Source organism: Antedon bifida, chromosome 6 (assembly GCF_963402885.1).
Source record: "Antedon bifida chromosome 6, ecAntBifi1.1, whole genome shotgun sequence".
NCBI classification, from domain to species: domain Eukaryota; kingdom Metazoa; phylum Echinodermata; class Crinoidea; order Comatulida; family Antedonidae; genus Antedon; species Antedon bifida.
The window spans coordinates 14,846,683-14,867,786 of NC_136231.1; the positions used below are offsets into that span (position 1 = coordinate 14,846,683).

At 32.1% G+C, this 21,104-nt stretch overlaps 2 protein-coding genes across 2 annotated transcripts in view; one reads left to right on the plus strand and one right to left on the minus strand.

Annotated features, from left to right (window-relative positions):
* The window catches only part of LOC144845491 (uncharacterized), a 36,734-nt gene extending 27,402 nt beyond the window's left edge, over nt 1-9,332 (plus strand). Inside the window, exon 4 of the mRNA XM_078702877.1 lies at nt 9,323-9,332. The gene's annotated coding sequence lies outside the window, so the exon portion shown is untranslated. The remainder of the gene's footprint in view (nt 1-9,322) is intronic.
* On the minus strand, nt 8,382-21,084 carry LOC144845415 (uncharacterized). The gene is made up of 15 exons (XM_078702729.1): nt 20,952-21,084; nt 19,065-19,111; nt 18,790-18,872; nt 18,589-18,683; nt 18,258-18,466; nt 17,676-17,855; nt 14,593-17,486; nt 14,413-14,469; nt 14,182-14,265; nt 13,874-13,990; nt 13,421-13,606; nt 13,161-13,292; nt 12,834-12,947; nt 10,766-10,918; nt 8,382-10,092 (listed from the first exon to the last, which is right to left on the minus strand). The coding sequence occupies exons 1-15, from the start codon at nt 20,973-20,975 to the stop codon at nt 10,019-10,021; spliced, it is 4,449 nt and encodes a 1,482-aa protein (XP_078558855.1). The 5' UTR covers nt 20,976-21,084; the 3' UTR covers nt 8,382-10,018.
* Nucleotides 21,085-21,104: the final 20 nt, after the last annotated feature.

Sequence of the window (21,104 nt, forward strand, 5' to 3'; positions counted from 1 at the left end):
CAACATATTAACGTGTAGAAGAAATTTGAATACGTAAAATATAGATGCGCACCCTTTTAAATGTGATGAACTATTACGCAAAATATGAAAATACGACTTTTTTTATTCAACTGGCCATATGATGACGTCACAACATCCGATTGGCAAAATGTTTACATGAATTCGTATCTACAATCCAATAGCTTCCAGAAAACGTTTTAATCGTGATTATCACATTTTATTCTTACGAGCTATTACAGATTAAAATTTACTGTAAAGATGAAATTAATGACCCACGTAATTAAAATTTTTAGGCATGATGACGTCATAAAAATTAAAATATTTTTATCTCATGCTAAAGAAAGTTGATTGACCTACACAATATATAAATGTAGGAGAAAAAGGAATACAGATAAGCGCGATGCGCTCCATTGAATGTGATGAGCAATAACGAAAGAGACAAAAATCCTATATTTTACATTCGTGTGGCCATACGATGACGTCACAATGTTTTTTTAGCCTTATTGATGCATGATCCGATATCTACAACTCATCAACTTCTAGATTTTGTAATAAAAATAAACGGTTAACGGTTTACTTTAGAAACTATGACTGTTTAAAAAAAGACATAATTTTGACGATTTTTTAAGCTTTTTCATAAAAAACGCGCACGAATTGTCTAATTCAACGTGTTCGTATGGCGTTATTTAAACTGGAAAAGGTCTAAATTGTTTTCAAAATCACTGGGAAAGGCTTGAAAAATATAATTCAAGAGAAAAAAATATGTTTTTAACGCTATGTGCGCACCGCGCGCATAAAAAATTGCGCGCCCGTGGGAATTTTTGACATGCTCAAAATGACAAGAAACGCGTAAAAAGTTGATTAGAAATTAATTTTGCGCATTTTGAAATTTTAAATGCGCGTGCGCGCGTAACTTCTTGTCAAACATGCCATTTTTAATCCGTAGAAAGTTTGCCCCTGATATGACTTAAATTTTGTCAAAGTGTCAATACTAAATGACTTTTGGTTTTTAATCTATGATCAATCATTGAAATTCATAAAATTGCGCATAAGTCACGTTGCGCAACTATGACGTCATTCAAAAATAGGAGGTGCACAACTTCACGTAAATGCCCATATGTTGTCAAAGTTATGAAATGTTATGTTTACACATTTTAGAGGAACACGACTCACAAAAAGGAAGGAAGGAAAGAAGAATAATACAGAAAAAAAATATTGATCTCATACAATTACAAGGAGTTATCCGCTTGGTATACCAAGCGGATAACTAATTAATGATTTCGATTTAACAAAATAACCATATTGGCAAAAAAAACTGGAAATTGACAAAATGAATGAACCAAGACACCTCACACAGAGCGACCAGGCACGGTAAAATGTATGTTGCAGAATAAAATCAATTATCATTATTATAACACCTAAATAAATTCCTGTCTTTGATTGGACGATTGTGGGTCTTGTACGCACTAGCCTACTTTAAACTACGTTAAATAGTACCCTTTTCTCTATTTTTCGGTAAGCGGAAAACGCAAAAATAGAATCTATGTTATTTCTTAATTTTATGACTAACACAGAACGCGGAGCGGATGGGTGGTTGAGCGGAATAGATATTATTAGTTACACCCTGCTTGTTCACGGAATACGGGAAATATCTACGTTCTGGTTCCAATAATAATATAAAATATGGAACCAGAACGTAGATATTTCCCGTATTTCGTAAGAACAAGCAGGGTGCAACGATTTTATCTCTTAGTGTACACATATAAGCAATTGACCTCTAGCTATCACAACAATAGTGAGCTTTCGACGATTACGATTAGCTTTTTTGACGGACCGTCGAATACGGGTTCATATTCGATGGTTGAAATCACAACTACGCATGCGCTCAACGATAAAAATACAATACAATACATAAACAACGCACACGTAGAAACATCAAACGGGTAATAGGCCTACGGGATATATTACCCTTGTGATCCGCTTGACTGAGTAAATGGGCGTAATACGGAATTATATATAGACCGGGCGTCCAGAGAATGTATTCATGTGAAAAGCCACAAAAGGTTTGATGGGCTGATTATGTAGTAGATATATGGCTAAGATTCAATAATCAATATTGCTGCCGGGTCATATCCTGTAAATTTACCCTGGGGACACCAAATAGGAGGGGTAAAAAATGGATTTAATCATGTGAAAAGCCACACGGATAAAAGTTGTTGGACATTGTCCGCATATGTGAATAGAATGTTAAAACAGCAATGACAGCAACTTTTTTTTTCTCTTTTGTGGCGTTAACCACTATTTTATTCATTTCATTCTCAAATAATCAATACAATGATTTTACACTTCATCCAAATATATATTCCCTTGTTATTCGGGTTTTTTCCCAGTCATTTTCTTGTACTTTCTTTTATCTTTTATACGATTTGATCGAAACAGTTCGGTCAGTTATATATATATAACTGTGCGTACAACTGAGGACTAGTGCTGTTCCGCCGTACCACGCCGAGAATGTTAAAGAGTCGCTATCCAATCGAGTTCGAACAATACCATGAAAGCCCCAGTGGTCTAATGGTTAGGACATCTGCATATCAAGCAGGCGGTCCGAGTTCGAGTCTCGGTTGGGGCGACTTTTTCTCATTCTCACAGATTTCCTCATCTTTATCGTTTCAAATTAATTAATTAAATTTCAGTATATCACCGTGCGGTTTAGAATTAATGTTCTTTGCCTGATGAGTTTATATATATAAAAGTATCTCTTCGGAGATCCCGCCTCGTGAATAAAAATACTGTAAGATGAGGGCGTATCAATTTGATCTCTGGTGCGCGTGCGTACAACTGAGGACTAGTGCTGTTCCGCCGTACCACGCCGAGAAAGTGAACCATAATTCCATTTCTTTACTTTTTTTAAAATGTGTGCTTTATAGATACAGAAGCATCCAAGAGAGAACATGTGGTCAACATATCTGTTTCCGGTACCGAGTACAATATTTTGAAAGTTTGCTTCAATTCCAAACTTATATATGGTATAAACATTAATGTATTTCCATAAATCATTTGCTTCAGTACATTGGTAAAAGAAGTGTTTATTATCTTCTATTACATTGCATTGCAGGCAAGTGTCTGTATTATTAATATTCCATTTAAAGAGCCTTATATTGGTAGGATTAATACAATGCAATAGTTTTAAATGTAGCTGTTTAAGTTTGTTATCTTTAATATCATTTACTTTTCTTTTCCAGTGACCAATAGTTCTATATATTAAAATGTGTTTCCCACTTTGTTTTACTTTTGGTTGGTTCTTTACATTTTTTTTGGATAAAAAAAGAGACGAACTCATTTTACTATACTGTAATGATATAACTTCGTTAACTTTTACATTATCAATTTTTTAATAGATTATATCTTTCCATTCTCGTGGTATTGCTTTTAGTAGACATGAAAATTCAGCAATCCAATTCGATTTGATATTTAACAAAATTAGTAATTCATTTGTATTAATAAATCTGTTATCATTATAATATGTTTCATCTTTGTTATACCAGATCTAATCCAATTCCTATAAAGGAGCGAGAAACCATTGTGTGTTATCATTGTTGCCCCATATAGGTTGTTCTATAATTTGTTCATAGGAAAGTGAAATTTTAACAGAATATTGATTGAATTCAGCTAAATACTTTAACATTGATTTATATAATAAAGGCATACTACTGTAATGTGTTTCTTTATATTTTACATTTGATATATTTTCAATAACCTCTCTTGGACCTATTTTGTTAAAATACATTTTAGGTAAACACTTCCATTTTGAAGTGTCATTGAGATCTGAAGTCTGGAGCATTTACTCCACCACTTTTATAATCATTGATTAATGTTAATCTTTTTATCTTTCTGTTTTATTATTCCAAATAAAGTCGAATACAATGTTATCGACTTCATTTAAAACGAATTCAGGGGTATCTATAATACTTGCGTTGTAGATTAACTTTGCTAACCCAAGTGTTTTTAATATCATAACTTTGCCAAATATCGAGAGGTTTCTTTTGTGCCATGTATCAAGCATTTTTTTAAAAGATTGAATTTTTTCAGACCAGTTTTTAGTAAAACATATTTCTTTGTCATGGCCAACATGTATACCTAGAATCTTTAAGCTACTGTATACCCAATTGATGTTGAACAAATTTTCGTTCTTCTTTCTGTTTTTCCAACGCCCTAATCACATGGCATTGGTTTTTTCTTTGTTTAGCTTTAAACCTGATACAGACCAAATTCAACGATTTTATCAATACTATTTTTTATACTGTTTTCATTTTTTAGAAATAAAACTGTGTCATCTGCCAATTGTGCAATTTTGACTTCAGTTGTATAGTCATCCTTGCCTGGAAGGGCAATCCCTTCGATATTTTGATCACTTTTAATTCTTATTGCCATTATTTCTGCTACTAAAATGAATAGTAAGGCAGAAAGGGGACAGCCTTGTCTGATCCCTCTATGCATTTTGAAGCTTTTTGAACACCAACCGTTATTCATTATTACACATTCTGTATCTGAATACACTATGTTCACCCATGAAATGAAAGAAGAACCAAAATTTAAAGAATGCAAGGTACTTACAAGAAAATGTCTATTTACAGTGTCAAATGCTAACAAGAGCTCCTGTTAACCTGCCGTTATCCATGTACTGAATTACATCACTAATTAATCTTACATTGTCGCCACCAAAGCGACCTTTAATGTAACCTTTTTGGTCATTACTAACAATTGTTGATATAACCTTTTGTATTCGTTTTGTTAAAACCAATGCAGCAATTTTGTAGTCACATTCAAGAGAGTTATAGGTCTCCAGTTATTGAGATCATCATGGTCTCCCTTCTTATAAATTAAGTTAATTACCCCTCTTTTTTGTGATATTGATAGTTTCCCATCTTTAAAGCATGTATTAAGAGCATTACAGATTAATGAGCCTATTTTAGGCCAGAAAAATTGATAACATTTAACGGTAAGGCCGTCAGTACCGGGTGCTTTACACTCTAACAGTGTCAGTTCACCCTCACATGATTGTTTTTCATCATCTGTCTAAATTTGTTTCTTTTAGATACGTCAAAACTTTATCTTTTGTAATATTTTGATTTTGGTATAGATTTTTGAAGTGTTTCACCTCTTCCGAAAGTATGTCATTTGTTTTTTCGGCATAAGATCCATTGGGTCTTTTTATTTTTTTAATTTGTTTTTTTTACCATTATTTACTGTTTGTTTCGCCCTTTTCTATCCATTTTGTTCTTGAACGAATTTGGGCGCCTTTTGCTTCAAATTCATAAATATCCTCCAACTCTTTATTTTCTTTTTAATTTCTAGTTCTATTTTTTCTTCTCCGTTTGTATCTATTAACTGAACATTTAGTTGATTGATTTCTTTTTGTAAATTTTCTATTTTTCTATTTTTATAATATGTTTTTGTTTTTCCGTATTTGATTGCGTACTCTTTAATTTTAGCTTTAATTAGTTCCCATTTGTCTACAGGATTAAGAGAATGCGACGATTTATTGATGTTTTCTATTATTAGCTATTGTTTACACTGTCAATAAAAATTTGATCAGTTAAAAGGTCTGAATTAAATTTCCATAGACCTCGACCACGTTTCTCCTCAGTTAAGTTGAGTTTAATTGATACTCCTTGGTGATCTGTGAATATAGCAGGTCTGATATCACAGGAAGATATATTTCCTGCTTCCTGTAATTTTTTTGATACAAACCAATAGTCTAATCTTTTATAGAGATTTACTGACTTTCTACGCCATGTAAATTGTAAATTAAACCTCCAAATATAGTTTTTAACCGTGAATAAGGATTTATCAATTTTCATCTTACTGCGTCTTTGGTTGCAAAATTTATCTTGGATGCAGTTCATGTCTCCGGCAATTAAAATATATTCTGTGTCGCAAAAGCTTTGAATATGTTTCTGAAGGTTTCTAAAGAAAGTGCTCCGTGATTTGCTATCATTTGGAGCATATACATTAATTATTGTGTATTGAACATTTTCTATTTTGATAGTTAACAGGATGAATCTACCACTGATGTCGATATTTTGTTTTATAAAGTTGTAATCTAAGCCTTTTCTAATAAGAATGGACCATGGAGCTATAAAAATAGCTCCATGAATGGACACTTCTTTGCAGAAGTGGCAAGGCTATGAAAGGCGTTACCATCCCAAAGGAAATTGTGATCATTAGTACGATCTTCAGTGAGATGAGATTCTTGTATAAGAATATATCGACCTTATTAACATGTGCCCAATTAAATATTTTCTGCTGTTTTTCTTTTGTCTTTAGACCTCTTACGTTTAAAGAATCGCAGTGTAAGTGTAAATTATTTTCTTTAACCATTTTATGTGAGAATTAAATAACTTAATTCAAAAGCTTTACAGAACGGTACTATAGCTTAACAGTGTAAGTAACTCTATAATACGATACTGATACATACTATCTATGTGGACTTGCTTCTCATACGTTTCCTCTTCTTCTTCTGAGTTTGTTTAGGGCTTGGTGGTATGATTAGTTTCTCTACATCAGTTTCTTTGCCTTTGTTTTCTGTTTCATGGATAATCACTATTTCTCTTGAGGCTTGCGATGTTGGTTTAATGAAGTTGGTAATCCTGGGTTGACTATCTTCGCATGATGATTTTATGGCAATTGGTGTTGATAAGTCACCAGATGTTTCATCCTCGCACTGATTACCTTTTTCTTTGTCGCTTCGATATCACTATCCTCATCATTTGAGAAAGTAAAACTCTCTTTGTCCTCACTGTTTTCTTTCTTTTTATATACAATATCGTTCCACATTTTCTGTATAAATTTTTCTCCAAATGACTGCCTAAATAAGAGACTAGATTGGTCATCGTCACAAGAAGGGGTGTCGCTAATTTCATCCCGTTGTACGGTAGCTTTACAGAACTTGAAGTTAGCAATGTGCCCTTTTTGTCCACATCTATGGCATACATATGGTGTTTTATTTGGACACATGTTGATTATGTGCCCTGATATTTCCGTAAATTTAATTGAACTTACCTAAATATTTCAGACACATTTATGATGCTATAGTGTGCGTTAGTGCGTGTCTCTAATCACGCTGGCGCGTATACGACCAAATATCGAAGAGTTTCTGCCACAGTGCCAGAGTGGATTCAGACCAGGGCACAGTAGGCCTACTAGCGACGTCGTATTCACACATAGATGACTGATTGCAAAAGCACAAAGAGTAGATATGGAAATCCATATCACAAGAATTGATATGAGCAGTGCGTTCGACACCATTAATAGAGCTAAATTAATTGAAATTCTAAAAAACATAGTTGACGCGGACGAGCTACGAACCATACGCTTTCTCTTGAGCAATACTGGTCTGACTCTAAGAATTAATGGAGCAGATAGCCAATCCCATTTTTGCAGCAACATTGGTGCACCACAAGGTGATAGTCTAAGCCCTGTACTCTTCATCGTTTACTTGGAGAATGCCCTGCGCGACCTAAGAGATGAGATTCCAGAATACATGATGCCTACTGTAGAGGTGGCATACGCTGATGATGTGGACTTCATATAACACTAAAGAACAACAATATGGACAAAATTACTAATCATCTAAAGTACCATATTCTATTCGTAAACGCGAAAAAAACAGAATTTACAGCTGTCAAACGCGATGAATCACAGTGGAAGTAGTAAACTAAACAATGTCTGGATACGAAAAGAAACACGCATGAAGCTTTACAATTCCTTTGTCAAGCCCATAGGCCTACTGACCTACAACTGCGGAACGTGGGGTTTAACCAAAGAAGAGGAAACTAAATTAGATACATATCATAGACGCCAATTAAGAGTTCTAACATACACACGACCCTTATCTTTAGAAATGGTCGGAAGCACGATGGAAGCTTTTCGGACATATATTGAGACAAGATAGGAATACACCAGCAAATCTGGCCATAAAGTTCTACTTCACAAACACAAAAAATACAGAGGTAGGCCTAAATGCACACTTCCAGTTACTTTAAACAATGACATAAAAAAGGTGAACCCCCATAGCATGATGAGACTGGAGACAATGAAAGATGTTGACTATTTTAGAAAGTTGGCCAACAAACGAAATAAGAAACCTGGTACAAAGAGTAAGCAAGGCAGCCCAGGCGGAGAAATCAGACGATTACTCATCTAAAATCTGATGTATTTCCAGATTTTATTCGAGTTACTAAACCAGGTTGTATGTCACTTAATTATAGCTTCTGATGAAAACTCTTTGTCAACTTTAACATTTAAATACAAAGTGATAATAAAATATAAAAGCTCAACAAACAACGAAATAAAGAAAAGAAACTTTGTAGATTAGCTGTAGTTTTTTCCATGTTGTTTGAATAAATAAAGTTGAAATATCTTGAAAGAAAAACAGACATTCAAGCAAGTCAATTGTAACTCACGACTCTTTCAACTTCACTCCCTAAGCCTTAGTTTATAAGCACGATACATTATACTGTATACTAGTTTATTCATCCTGTAATTAGCGAGTTGCTCGCTGTTGGATGAGCATGAAAAAAAGAGAAAACATTCCTATGGTTTATGTAGTTTACAACTAGCATACTATCACTATTGACCTTTTTTATTCTTCCTTGTTTTTTTTTATTACCTAATAGGCGTATATATAATGTATATAACCAATATTCTTTCTTATTTTATTAAATAAATCAGGGGGGCTATAACTTGATCACTATGCGAACACAGTGGTTGGAGCTTGAGGAAAGCTACACTGATGGAAAGTTAGAAGGGAACATGGCAACACTGGACAATAAAAGGGAAACTGGTTGAGAGACACGTTCATGAGGCAGACAACAGTGAACAGAATGTAGTAAAATTCAGTCATCAAATTTGCGAAAGAATATACTAGTTTTGTTTAATTAATGTATGATTTATAATAATATAATACACTAATCTACATCAAATTAAAATTGTATAAAATTACTATTACTGTATATTAATAGTAATGTTAATGTTTTAATTATGTAACTGTATGGCGCATTCAATTCATTTTGTTTACTATTACAATATATCAATAGTAATTTAACAATAGTAATTGTTAATTATGTAATAATGATGATGATAATAATAAACACATTTTTTTTTTGGATTGAAAACATTTAATCACATTTGTGATCAGCTCCATATTTTTGATTTACTAAATATTTTATTTAGTATGGCATATTTAAAGGATCCCATTTTCAACGACAGTACATTTATTATAACCCCACATTTTTTAAAGGTTGTGCTACAAGACTTTTATGTAGTTGGTAACTAACATATTATTAAGATTTATAACTGTCATAATACATATTTTTTTTAGTATATTTACTGGTTCATTATAAATAATTGTGCACTATCATTATATTAATGTATTAATAAAATTGCAATAAAAATGTAAAAGCCACAGGTTGTTTACTTTCATTTCTGTAATAGAAACTAAATTTTAAAATAGCTTACAGTACATAAAAAAAATATATACACTACAAAAATTAAGTTATCACTTACGGAAGCAAAATGATAAAGACAATCCTTTAAAATCTTTTTTTTAAAGCTGGTAGAAAATCAATAAACATTTATACTTTATTGGGAAAAAAGAATGATCAAAAACGCTAAATTTTGAATTTACAATAATTCTACCACACTATTATATACTGTTTAGCCATTATTAATAACAACGAATTAGGAAATCATCCTTCAATAGTGATATTGAACAAATATATCCAAATAATCAACTATTTTAATTGGTATATGAAAAATCAAAAGCAACCTTGAGAATTTTCAGAGTACATTATAAAATAGGAAGATAACCACTACAAATAGTATTTTACTGGACAGTATTTACATAAAGTACAAATGTATTTATATATTTTCACAATGTGTTTAACTTAATATCCTCGCCCCATTCCCCCTCCCGCTACCCAATTACATGATTATGGTTGCTCATGTAATTTCTTACTCAAATACTTTTCACTTGTATAAAATCCAACTTTGCTTCATCATTTCGAAGATTCCGGATGTTGTATACATTTCCTATAAAGAGAATTTGAAATTATGATACTAGAATAATCAGTGTATCATTTTTAACCTTATATTTAACATACTTAAGGCCAATTTACACAGATGAGCGGTGACGGTAATATTAATAACAATATAGAATCTATATTATTCCTTATGACCATTTACACACAAGGCATAGCAGACGAGCGGTTTCTGCTCAGGATAGATAGATTCTACGTGGGACAAGCTATGCGGTTTTCCCGCTTACCGTTACCGCTTGTCTGTGTAAAAACATGGTTTAGATTAGTATCCCAAAGCATTAACAGCCATGTTTGGATGTAACTCAATAAAGGTTTGTGATTGAAATGAGTTTGTCTTGATATTTCAGTTGTTATACTACAGGCAGTCTGAAGTAAAGCTAGGCAAATAAAGTCAACCAAATATTTCCCTTAGAATGTTAGTTTAGTCCACTAATAAATGTGATACATCATAAAAAAAAGATTCTTTTATATTATCATATGTTAATTTAAGATGTTCAAAAAAAGTTCATGCTAAAGATCTTTCTACACTATAAAACTAGTTTGACAAAAAAAGTGTGATGCGGCCAAATATGGTAGCGATATTATGTCATTGTGTCCATGTATGGGCACATCACATTTTGTTGTCACATAAAGTTTGATAGTGTAGACAGAGCTTAAGCTCTTACCTTTAGGAACAAAGAACCTGGCACCAGATTCAAGAATGGTTGTTGTTTCGTGTATGGTGACTGCAAGCTTACCCCGTATAATTCTAAACACCATTGTATCGTTTCTGACAACTTGAAGGCCTTTTTTTTGTAAAGGACGAATCAATAATTCACCTGAAAATAAAATCATTCGTTATTACATTGATTATTACATTGATTATTACATTGATTCTTAACTGTTGACCATGCCTCAAAGTTTATTTTCAAACTTATTTTCGTCTCCATCGCACGCAATACTTTATTTGAGAAATTTAACTTATTTATCTTAATTACTGTATGTTTAATTCTCAATTCACAAATTATTTCTTTTATTGTGTGTGATAAAAACAATAAACAAAACATTGTAAAGACAATTAGTATAATTAGTTATCCGCTTGGTAGAGCGGATAACTCCTTGTTATTGTATGGGATCAATATTTTTTTTCTGTATTATTCTTGTTTCCTTCCTTCCTTTTTGTGAGTCGCGTTTCTCTAAAATGTGTAAACATAACATTTCATAACTTTGACAACATATGGGCATTTACGTGAAGTTGTGCACCTCCTATTTTTGAATGACGTCATAGTTGCGCAACGTGACTTATGCGCAATTTTATGAATTTCAATGATTGATTATAGATTAAAAACCAAAAGTCATTTAGTATTGACACTTTGACAAAATTTAAGTCATATCAGGGGCAAACTTTCTACGGATTAAAAATGGCATGTTTCACAAGAAGTTACGCGCACGCGCATTTAAAATTTCAAAATGCGCAAAATTAATTTCTAATCAACTTTTTATGCGTTTCTTGTCATTTTGAGCATGTCAAAAATTCCCACGGGCGCGCAATTTTTTACGCACGCGGTGCGCACGTAGCGTTAAAAACATTTTTTTTTTCTTAAATTATATTTTTCAAGTCTTTCCTAGTAATTTTGAAAACAATTTAGACCTTTTCCAGTTTAAATAACGCCATACGAACACGTTGAATTAGACAATTCGTGCGCGTTTTTTATGAAAAAGCTTAAAAAATCGTCAAAATTATGTCTTTTTTTAAACAGTCATAGTTTCTAAAGTAAACCGTGAACCGTTTATTTTTATTACAAAATCTAGAAGTTGATGAGTTGTAGATATCGGGATCATGCATCGATAAGGCTAAAAAAACATTGTGACGTCATCGTATGGCCACACGAATGTAAAATATAGGATTTTTATCTCTTTCGTTATTGCTCATCACATTCAATGGAGCGCATCACGCTTATCTGTATTCCTTTTTCTCCTAAATTTATATATTGTGTAGGTCAATCAACTTTCTTTAGCATGAGATAAAAATATTTTAATTTTTATGACGTCATCATGCCTAAAAATTTTAATTACGTGGGTCATTAATTTCATCTTTACAGTAAATTTTAATCTGTAATAGCTCGTAAGAATAAAATGTGATAATCATGATTAAAACGTTTTCTGGAAGCTATTGGATTGTAGATACGAATTCATGTAAACATTTTGCCAATCGGATGTTGTGACGTCATCATATGGCCAGTTGAATAAAAAAAGTCGTATTTTCATATTTTGCGTAATAGTTCATCACATTCAAAAGGGTGCGCATCTATATTTTTGAATTTCAAATTTCTTCTACACGTTAATATGTTGTTCCTGAGATAATTTCCTTCAGAAATTGCTATTTAAGTGTTTCATTTTGATACCGTCGCCATGTTAAAAATTGGAATAAATGGCGGGTCCCGTAATTTCACCTATTCTACACTGTATGTAATATGTATACAGATTATACTGTTTGCATGTATATACTATATGACACAAATTGACAGAATTCAGCACTAACAGCATATCATATTCTTCAGTTCTTGTCATAATGCCATAATCTTTATCTGTGTGCAATATTCCAACGTATGACGTGCACGTGGCGTTTGTCGTTGTGCGGATAACTAACTCGTCAAAGTGACGAGTTTCATGTCTAGTTAAATATTCAAATTCTTATTATTACTCATTCAAAATTGTGATTGAATACAATTATCAATAACAAACATTACAAACCTGCAGAAAAAGACTTCTGATATAGAGACTTTGACATAGCAATTGGATCATCACTTGTAACCGGTTTACCAGTTGGACCAAAGAAACGATTCATCTCACTTGTAGCTATAGCATCTGAAAAATAATCAATGTCTCTTGAAATATTTATGATTTGATATTTTTATATTATTAATCCAAAAGAAAATCACTTATATGGGGGGAATTTATTCGAGGGGGTTGTTTATTCAAACTGCGGGTTTAAAAAAAAAAAAATATGGTATGTTAAAATACTTTTTAGTAATGAAGTTTAAAATACATTGATCATAATGTTCTACTAAGTAGCCATACCTATGTCAACTTCCTCATTTGTACTAGGATTCATTACTGTGATTGTTGGGTTAACCTCAATATGCTCTTCTATATCGGATGGATTTGCATGAATTGACAGGTTGTGTGGTGTCTGTGGAATCTTCCTTTTTGCTACAAAAACAAAAATATTATAATATATAATATTATGTTGTTTTCAGTGTATTTTTCATTCATTGTAAGTATAGTTTTTCAAATGGTTGTGATGTATATGTTAATGTACAGAATACGAAATCTCAAACCTTTTCTTTTTGGTTTAGCAGCTGGGGGAGACGGTGTTGGTAATGTTGGGGACATTATCCCTGATAGTGCAAAGCCTCCTGATTGACGTCTAGAATAGAGCGGCCTCTCATTCCTCCAATACTCTAGTGGTTTCACACGCGATCGTTTGGTACGCCGTGTTCCATCATTATATACTTCAGGATTGACTGAAATATTAAATTGTTGACAAAATGATATTGGCCATCACCTACAATTTAGGAATTTAGAAACATGTAGGCTAAGACATAGGCAAACTTTATTCATATATAACATCTTCTTCATTAGCAAAATAAAACATATTTAAATGTATTTTAAATATTTGTAAAAACTATAGACAAGAACAAAATATTGTAACATTAATATTTTGTGTTTACACATTCACCTTCAAGTCTAAAATATCCCTTATCTGTAATTGTATAACAAAAGTAACTTACTTATAAAGGCTTTTTTCTTTGGAACCTCAAAGAATTTAAGTGTCCAATTGGCTCGCTTAGATTCATCTTGACTGGCGGTTGGTTCTGTTTCATTGAGATCAGAGGAACCTGTTGTATCTATAATAATAAATAATATGAAAACAACAATTCATAAGTAAACTGGTAAAGTTATTAAAGATGCTTTACAACCCAAAAAATGAAAAATAAAGATGAATAAAATCTTTGAATGGGTCATTTTTTAGTTTTAATTAACTGACTTTTGTCATATAAAAATGAAAAAATATGATTTCCAAAATCAAGATTCTTACCAGCAACAGGAGTTGACTTGTGTTCTGGTAACATATCTTCATCTCCAAATTGAGAATAGGCCAGTACATCTGTTTTGTTACCATCTATAAAATAATGGAAAATATTGTCAAATATTTATAAAAAAAAATAAAAAAGGAAGCACACAAGAATTAAAGATAGACATTTCTTGTAGATACATATGTTTATACTGTTATAGGTTCCAATATTCTCACTCAATTGTATATTTATACCTTGTGAACTAGTTGCAAGTTCTTTATATCTTCTATTCTTTTTTCGCTTATGTTTACCTGTAATAAAATACATTGTAATAAATCTGTGTCAAGGATTTTTAATTTTCGTCTCAGAAGCTTTATCCTAATCTGTACAAGAACACAAAAAATGTTTAATAACAGTTTATTAGCAATACCTACCAGAAACAGGTAATTCTGCAAGCATAGGTTCATCAATTTCATAAAAATCTATACTTTGTTCATGTTGGCGCTTTAGTGATGTTTTTTTTGCTGATGGCAAGACATGCTCATCAAACTCATCTTCAAGATCACCCATGGAAGTATGGCACAAACCTGATGTCTTTGTAACCTCTAGTGGAAAGTCATCAACAGAGTCATCCTCAGGTTCTTTTGTATTTATTGGTGAGACAGAAGATTTGAGAATAGACTTCCGGCGATTACTTTTTGTATTTGTCTTGATACTTGTAGAAGATAACTCATCACCAAGACTAAACTTTACTGATGATTTCCGTCTATTCAAAGTTGTATGACGTTGTTTTGCAGATTTAGATTTATCATTTTTTTTATTTGTTGTCATTTCAGATTTGTGAGAGTTTTCTAAATTATTTTCAGGTTCTTCAAGTAAAATGTTTTCTGGATTATATAACGACTTGCTTCGTTTTCTAGGTTTGCTTTCTGTGGCATTATTTTCTTCATCTTCTAGAGTCTTTGATAATTTTCGTCTGGATCGCCTTGTTTTAGTAGACTTTGTAACATCTGTTACAACAAACTTCTCTGTTACATTATTAGTTCCGTCACTATATGTTAGTCCTGATTTCTTTATGGAGTTTTTTTTAGGTTTAGAGTTTATTGGCATATCCTCTACTACTACAGTTTCTAAGTTTGTGCTATCTGAAACATGAGATTTTTCAACCAATTTATCTTCTTTAGATATTTTACCAGATTTTTGCTGTTTGTTTTTAGCAGTTTTATTTGTTATCAATTGTTTTCGATTGTTCCGTGTTCTCCTATTTAATGGGGTTTCTTCAAATTGTCCTTCACTTAAATCATTTTGGATGGGTTCTAAATGATCCTCTTCATGTATATCATTTTTTAATGGGGTTTCTTCAATTTGTCCTTCACTTAAATCATTTTGGATGGATTCTAAATGATCATCTTCATGTATAGCATTTACAACACTACTACTAGATTCACTTTCTTCATTTGAATTATTTTTCTGACGTTTTGAACTACTATCTTCGGACACTGTCCCCGACTTTTTAATAACTTTTGTATTTCGTCTTTCCTTTTGCCGTGCTTTTTCTTTCGATTCTGTTCTTTTTGAAGTTACCAACTTCTCATCATCATTTACATCACCGATTCCCAATTTACCAATATTTTTCTTGTTTGCCTTATCTTGGAGTTCTGAACTACATGTTGATAAATCATCTTCCAATTCAGACGTTTTTTTACTACTTTTTACTTGTGTTGATAACTTTTTGTTTGTCTTTGTTTTAGTACTTTTTTCCCGTAAGGAATCTTGTTTTTTCTTTCTTCTTGTTCTCACATTTGATAAGTTGCTATCAGATTCAATATCACTGCTACCGGATTCATTTTTCTTACTCATCAAAGTCTCCCTTCTTTTCTTTTGCCCTGTTGCTTCTACTGGTAGGTTAGTACCTAGATCACTTTCATCATCATCTTCATCCCATCTTGATTCAGAATTTTTATTGGTCTTTGTTTTAGTACTTTTTTCCGGTAATGATTCTTGTTTTTTATTTCTTCTTCTTGTTCTTACATTTGATAAGTTGCTACCAATTTCAATGTCACTGCTACCTGATTCACTTGTCTTTTCTTTATTCCTCAAAGTTTTCTTTTGCCCTGTGGCTTCTACTAGTAGGTCAGTACCTAGATCACTTTCATCATCTTCTTCCCATCTTGATTCAGATTTTTTATTTGTCTTTGTTTTAGTACTTTTCCCCCGTAAGGAATCTTGTTTTTTATTTCTTCTTCTTGTTCTTACATTTGATAAGTTGCTATCAGTTCCAATGTCACTACTGCTACCTGATTCACTTTTCTTTTCTTTATTCCTCAAAGTTTCCTTTTTCGTTTGCCCTGTGGCTTCTACTGGTAGGTTAGTACCTAGATCACTTTCATCATCATCTTCATCCCATCTTATTTCAGATTTTTTATTTGTCTTTGTTTTAGTACTTTTTTCCTGTAATGATTCTTGCTTTTTATTTCTTCTTCTTGTTCTAACATTTGATAAGTTGCTATCAGTTGCAATGTCACTACTGCTACCTGATTCACTTTTCTTTTCTTTATTCCTCAAAGTTTCCTTTTTCTTTTGCCCTGTGGCTTCTACTGGTAGGTCAGAACCTAGATCACTTTCATCATCTTCTTCATCCCATCTTATTTCAGATTTTTTATTTGTCTTTGTTTTAGTACTTTTTCCCTGTAAGGAATCTTGTTTTTTATTTCTTCTTCTTGTTCTGACATTTGATAAGTTGCTATCAGTTCCAATGTCACTACTGCTACCTGATTCATTTTTCTTATTCATCAAAGTTTCCTTTTTCTTCTTTTGATGCCCTGTGACTTCTATTGGTAGATCATTCTTGTCATTTTCTTCTTCATCCCATCTTGCTACTTCTGCAATCTTCTTTTTCTTTGTTCTATTTCCTTTCTTTCCATCACTCTTCTTCGCAGTCTGAACTTTCTGTGTTGTACTGTTGATGACTCGATCAATTTTTTTCTTTGTACTATTATTTTCATTATTTGTCACTCTCTTATTTTTATCCTTTGATGTTCTAGATTTTTCATTGCTTCCACTTTCCTGTGAGTACACAGTTGTGTCAATATCAATTATTTCAAAGTCATAATCATCATCATCATTGTCTTCAAAGTTTGTGCTTTGTGTAACTGATTTTTTCTTGAAAGAAACAAAATCACTATCAATATCATCGGTGCATATTGATGTACTTTGATGTGACCTTTCTGCTTCATCTCTTGTTTTTCTAAAGCTAATAGGCACATGTTGTGATGTCAATTGTATTTCATTATGTATAATACACTCTGTTTCCACATTAGCTTCATTACTGCAAAGTAAATATATAACAATATACGATTAAAAAATAAGTTTTATACATACAACTAAATATATTTTTAATTAAGAGAACAGAATCCTCAATCTTTTAAAAAAAATTGAACAAATTTGTTTTTCATTCAGAATTTCAGCATGAAGAAGCATTCAAATGCAAGGGTGACAAAATTATAATACTGTATACCTGGTAACAACTTGGCTTGCAGTTGTCTCATGATCACTACTATCATTAACTAATGTTTTATCCAGGTTGTCTTCTTCTTGTTCACATTGTTCTTCGACATCAATACTTTTTGGCTGATTCTCTTCTTGTTCATCCAAGGTTCTCCTCTGTACACGATGTTCTGCAGCTGAAAATGTTAACCTAATAAAAAATAAGCATACGTATTGAAATTATCATGAATTTATTCTGATTAAATCTTGGAAGAACTTTATATTGGTATATAAGTATTCAGACAGTTTACTTTGGACAATGCCTGCAGCACAAACAATTTGATTATAAAAAAGAATTCATCTCTTGTAGCAGTAATTAATTTGTTGAATTTAAACATTTTGATCATGTAAACATTATTTCTAATTCATCTTAAATATTGAAATTCAGCAGGGTTAGTGTTATCCAAAATATCTGCAATTTCTTCCAGGCTATTTTACACTTTATCAATTCAATTTAGGTTTTATCTACATTGAGATCCAGCCATTTTTTCAATAAATTGCATTGTGATTTATTATTGAAATTGAGTTTATTATTGAAAGAAAATGTTGTTACCTTTTCTTTGTCTTAAAACTCTGGAGTGCACTATTAGGAGCATTGCTGGTGTCTACTTTAGACAAACTACCTTGAAGGCCATCTTCTTCAAGGACTGCCTTTGGGGTAACCACTTCAGAAGCATTGTCTGAAGTAACACAACTTTTACTTGATTTCTCAGTACTTAAGTGCTCAGTAGAAAATGAAGACATTGCTTTCAATGGAGAACTCTGAGGAATAAAGAAACCATTCAAACAACACTTAATGAACAATACAAATTACTTTTAATATTATTTTGAATAAAAACACATAAAAGTATTACAAGAAACAATTAATACAGTACTTAGCTTACCTTCCTTATATTAGGTGTTGTAACAACAGGGTCAAGTGTCTTGTTCCTGGTTCTATTCTGCTTGTTGGTTGCTTCAACTGACAGGGAACTTTGATCTAAAATGGTAACAATAAAGTTTTTTAAGCTTTGCAAATTGTTCAAATTGCTCAGATACACTCATAATAATGTACTATAATAGAAATATTACTGTAAATATAGTACCTGAATCTGACCAATAGTCATCAAAGATTTCAAACCCATCACTATCTTTTCTTGCCTCTTTCTTCTGTACCCATCCTGTTCTCCTGAAAAGCATTACATCATTATGTTTTATCCACAATGTGTTATTATTATAGTCAGTAAATATTAGAATAATAGTTGGAAATTATATCACATGATATTATTATTTTAATATAGACTTATTTTATTTTGCAATGTTATTGTTATAATTGTAATGTATATTGTAATAATATAATTATTTTTCTATATATGAGTACCTTCCAACTGCTTCATTGTAAAAAGGATTTACAAAAGGTCGATCAATCTGAAAATAATAAAGAAAATGTTTTTACTATTTATTCATTTCCACAAAAAACAACTCCATACTTGTACTAGCCTAGGCTCCTAGGGATGGCCATAGTAGGCCAGAGGCCTACTTTCACTTCAAAAAGATGAATGAAATGTATACAAGCAACTACAACTTGAACAAACAAAATGAATTGAAAATTACGGGATCCTAAAAATACATTTTATTATTTACAAATAAAAGGAAAATGTGTTTCTTTTTTATTTTGGATACGTACTGACCTAGAATTCCATGTAGGCCTATAAGCAATTCTAGGACGATCAGGCTTTTTGTTAAGACGATTGGGTACCAATGCGTTCGGGCTCAACTGTGTGTACGTTCGAGCCAATATAATTAGACGATCGGGCCCATTATGAAAATAAGGAAAGATGATCGGGTCCAAGAAAACGAATTGGATTTATAATTGTTCACCATAAAATAAATGTGTTCTTTCCACGAGTTCATGATACAAAATAATGTAATAAACTATGTGCTTCTTGAGGCAGACAATAATAATTTAAACATTTAATTACAAATGGCGACACTGACTTATTTGCTGTTATTACGTTTTCATTTTAATTATGATTATTACTGTATTACTTAATGACTAAAGACGAAATAAATAATTCTAAAAACCATCTTTATCACCGACAATACGCAGCTCAACAACGTGCAGGTAGCCTTTCAGAACGTTAATATTATTTTAGTAAATGAATGAAAAATGGCTGCGTATTTAATTTAAGGGAATCCCGGTCAGCAAAAACATGTAGCTGTTAGTGTTAGAGGAAATCTGCCAAAAATGTCCCCTTAAACAAACTGTATATGATAATTTCACTGAATCATGAATTATTTAATAAAAAGAATAATGGAAAAATTGCGTTGTCTCTTTCACACACTATTAATGCTTGTTTTTTTTATATAAAATGGAAATCCCCGGTCAAAAACATGTACATGTTGAGGAAATATTTGCCAAAATGTTTAATTACCTTAAACAAACGGTATATCTGATTGTACTGAATTATTATTTGATTTAAATGGAAACGTTATCTATTTTACACTATAAATGTGTATTGTTGTTTTTTCTATATAAAAGGGGAATACTGTGGTCAGCAAAAACATGTACATGTACGCGTGATTCGACCCCACCTGCTTTTTGCTCAATATTACCAATAAAATGTACATAACGGGCATGTTTATTGAATCTAAATAGAAATAATAATTTACTTGATCGAATACTGTATATGTAATCAGGGAAGATAATTAGATTAAATATAAGGATATAAAAAAGTTTAAAAATGTAGAAAACGGTAACGATTTTTCGTTAAGAACAATCTCAACACAACGCTCAAAATATTCCCATTAAATAAGTACTTTAAGGAAAGGTAAATCAATGGAAAAACTAACACAATATTTCACTTCATCATCTCGGTAGGGCCTATGTATGCCGAGAACTCAATTATAAACTAATACTAGGCTAGGCCTATAGTATAAATTATTTAATATAATCATAATGGAAAAGATTTAAAACGATACACTTGACTATCGGGACCAACGATTAAGAATAAAGCTATCAGGCCCAGGCGCGCCTAACTAAGATGATCTGGTCAAACGTAAGACGAACGGGCACATAAAAAATGGGCCCGATCGTCTCTCTATGATTGCCCCGATCGTCCTTGTTGTTGCCCCGATCTTCTCGCCTTCACTTTCAGGCTTCGAAAAAACTAAATGCCATGTAACCTAGCCTAGCAACCAGAGCAACAATATAGTCTAAAAAGACGATTAATTAACAACAAATAGATTCCAAAAGTATATAACATACCATAAGCTTATCACTATCAGTCATTTTTAGCTGTTATTGTTTTTCAACAGTTAAAAAACAAACATTATTTGGCTTCTTCACAGCCTCAAAATTTGAAAGCCCGCTGCGTTTTCGCCGTGTGTGTCGCGGTTGGTTGTTATTTATAATTACGTC

Bases quoted from the DNA above. Each gene is read 5' to 3' on its own strand.
- LOC144845415 (XM_078702729.1), bottom strand. From the start codon at position 20,975: ATGACTGATAGTGATAAGCTTATG. The intron at 17,487-17,675 runs GTATACAGTATT...TTTACTTTGCAG, and splicing joins GCAAGCCAAGTTGTTACCAG to TAATGAAGCTAATGTGGAAA. The intron at 13,293-13,420 runs GTTTGAGATTTC...TTGTTTTTGTAG, and splicing joins TGCTAAACCAAAAAGAAAAG to CAAAAAGGAAGATTCCACAG.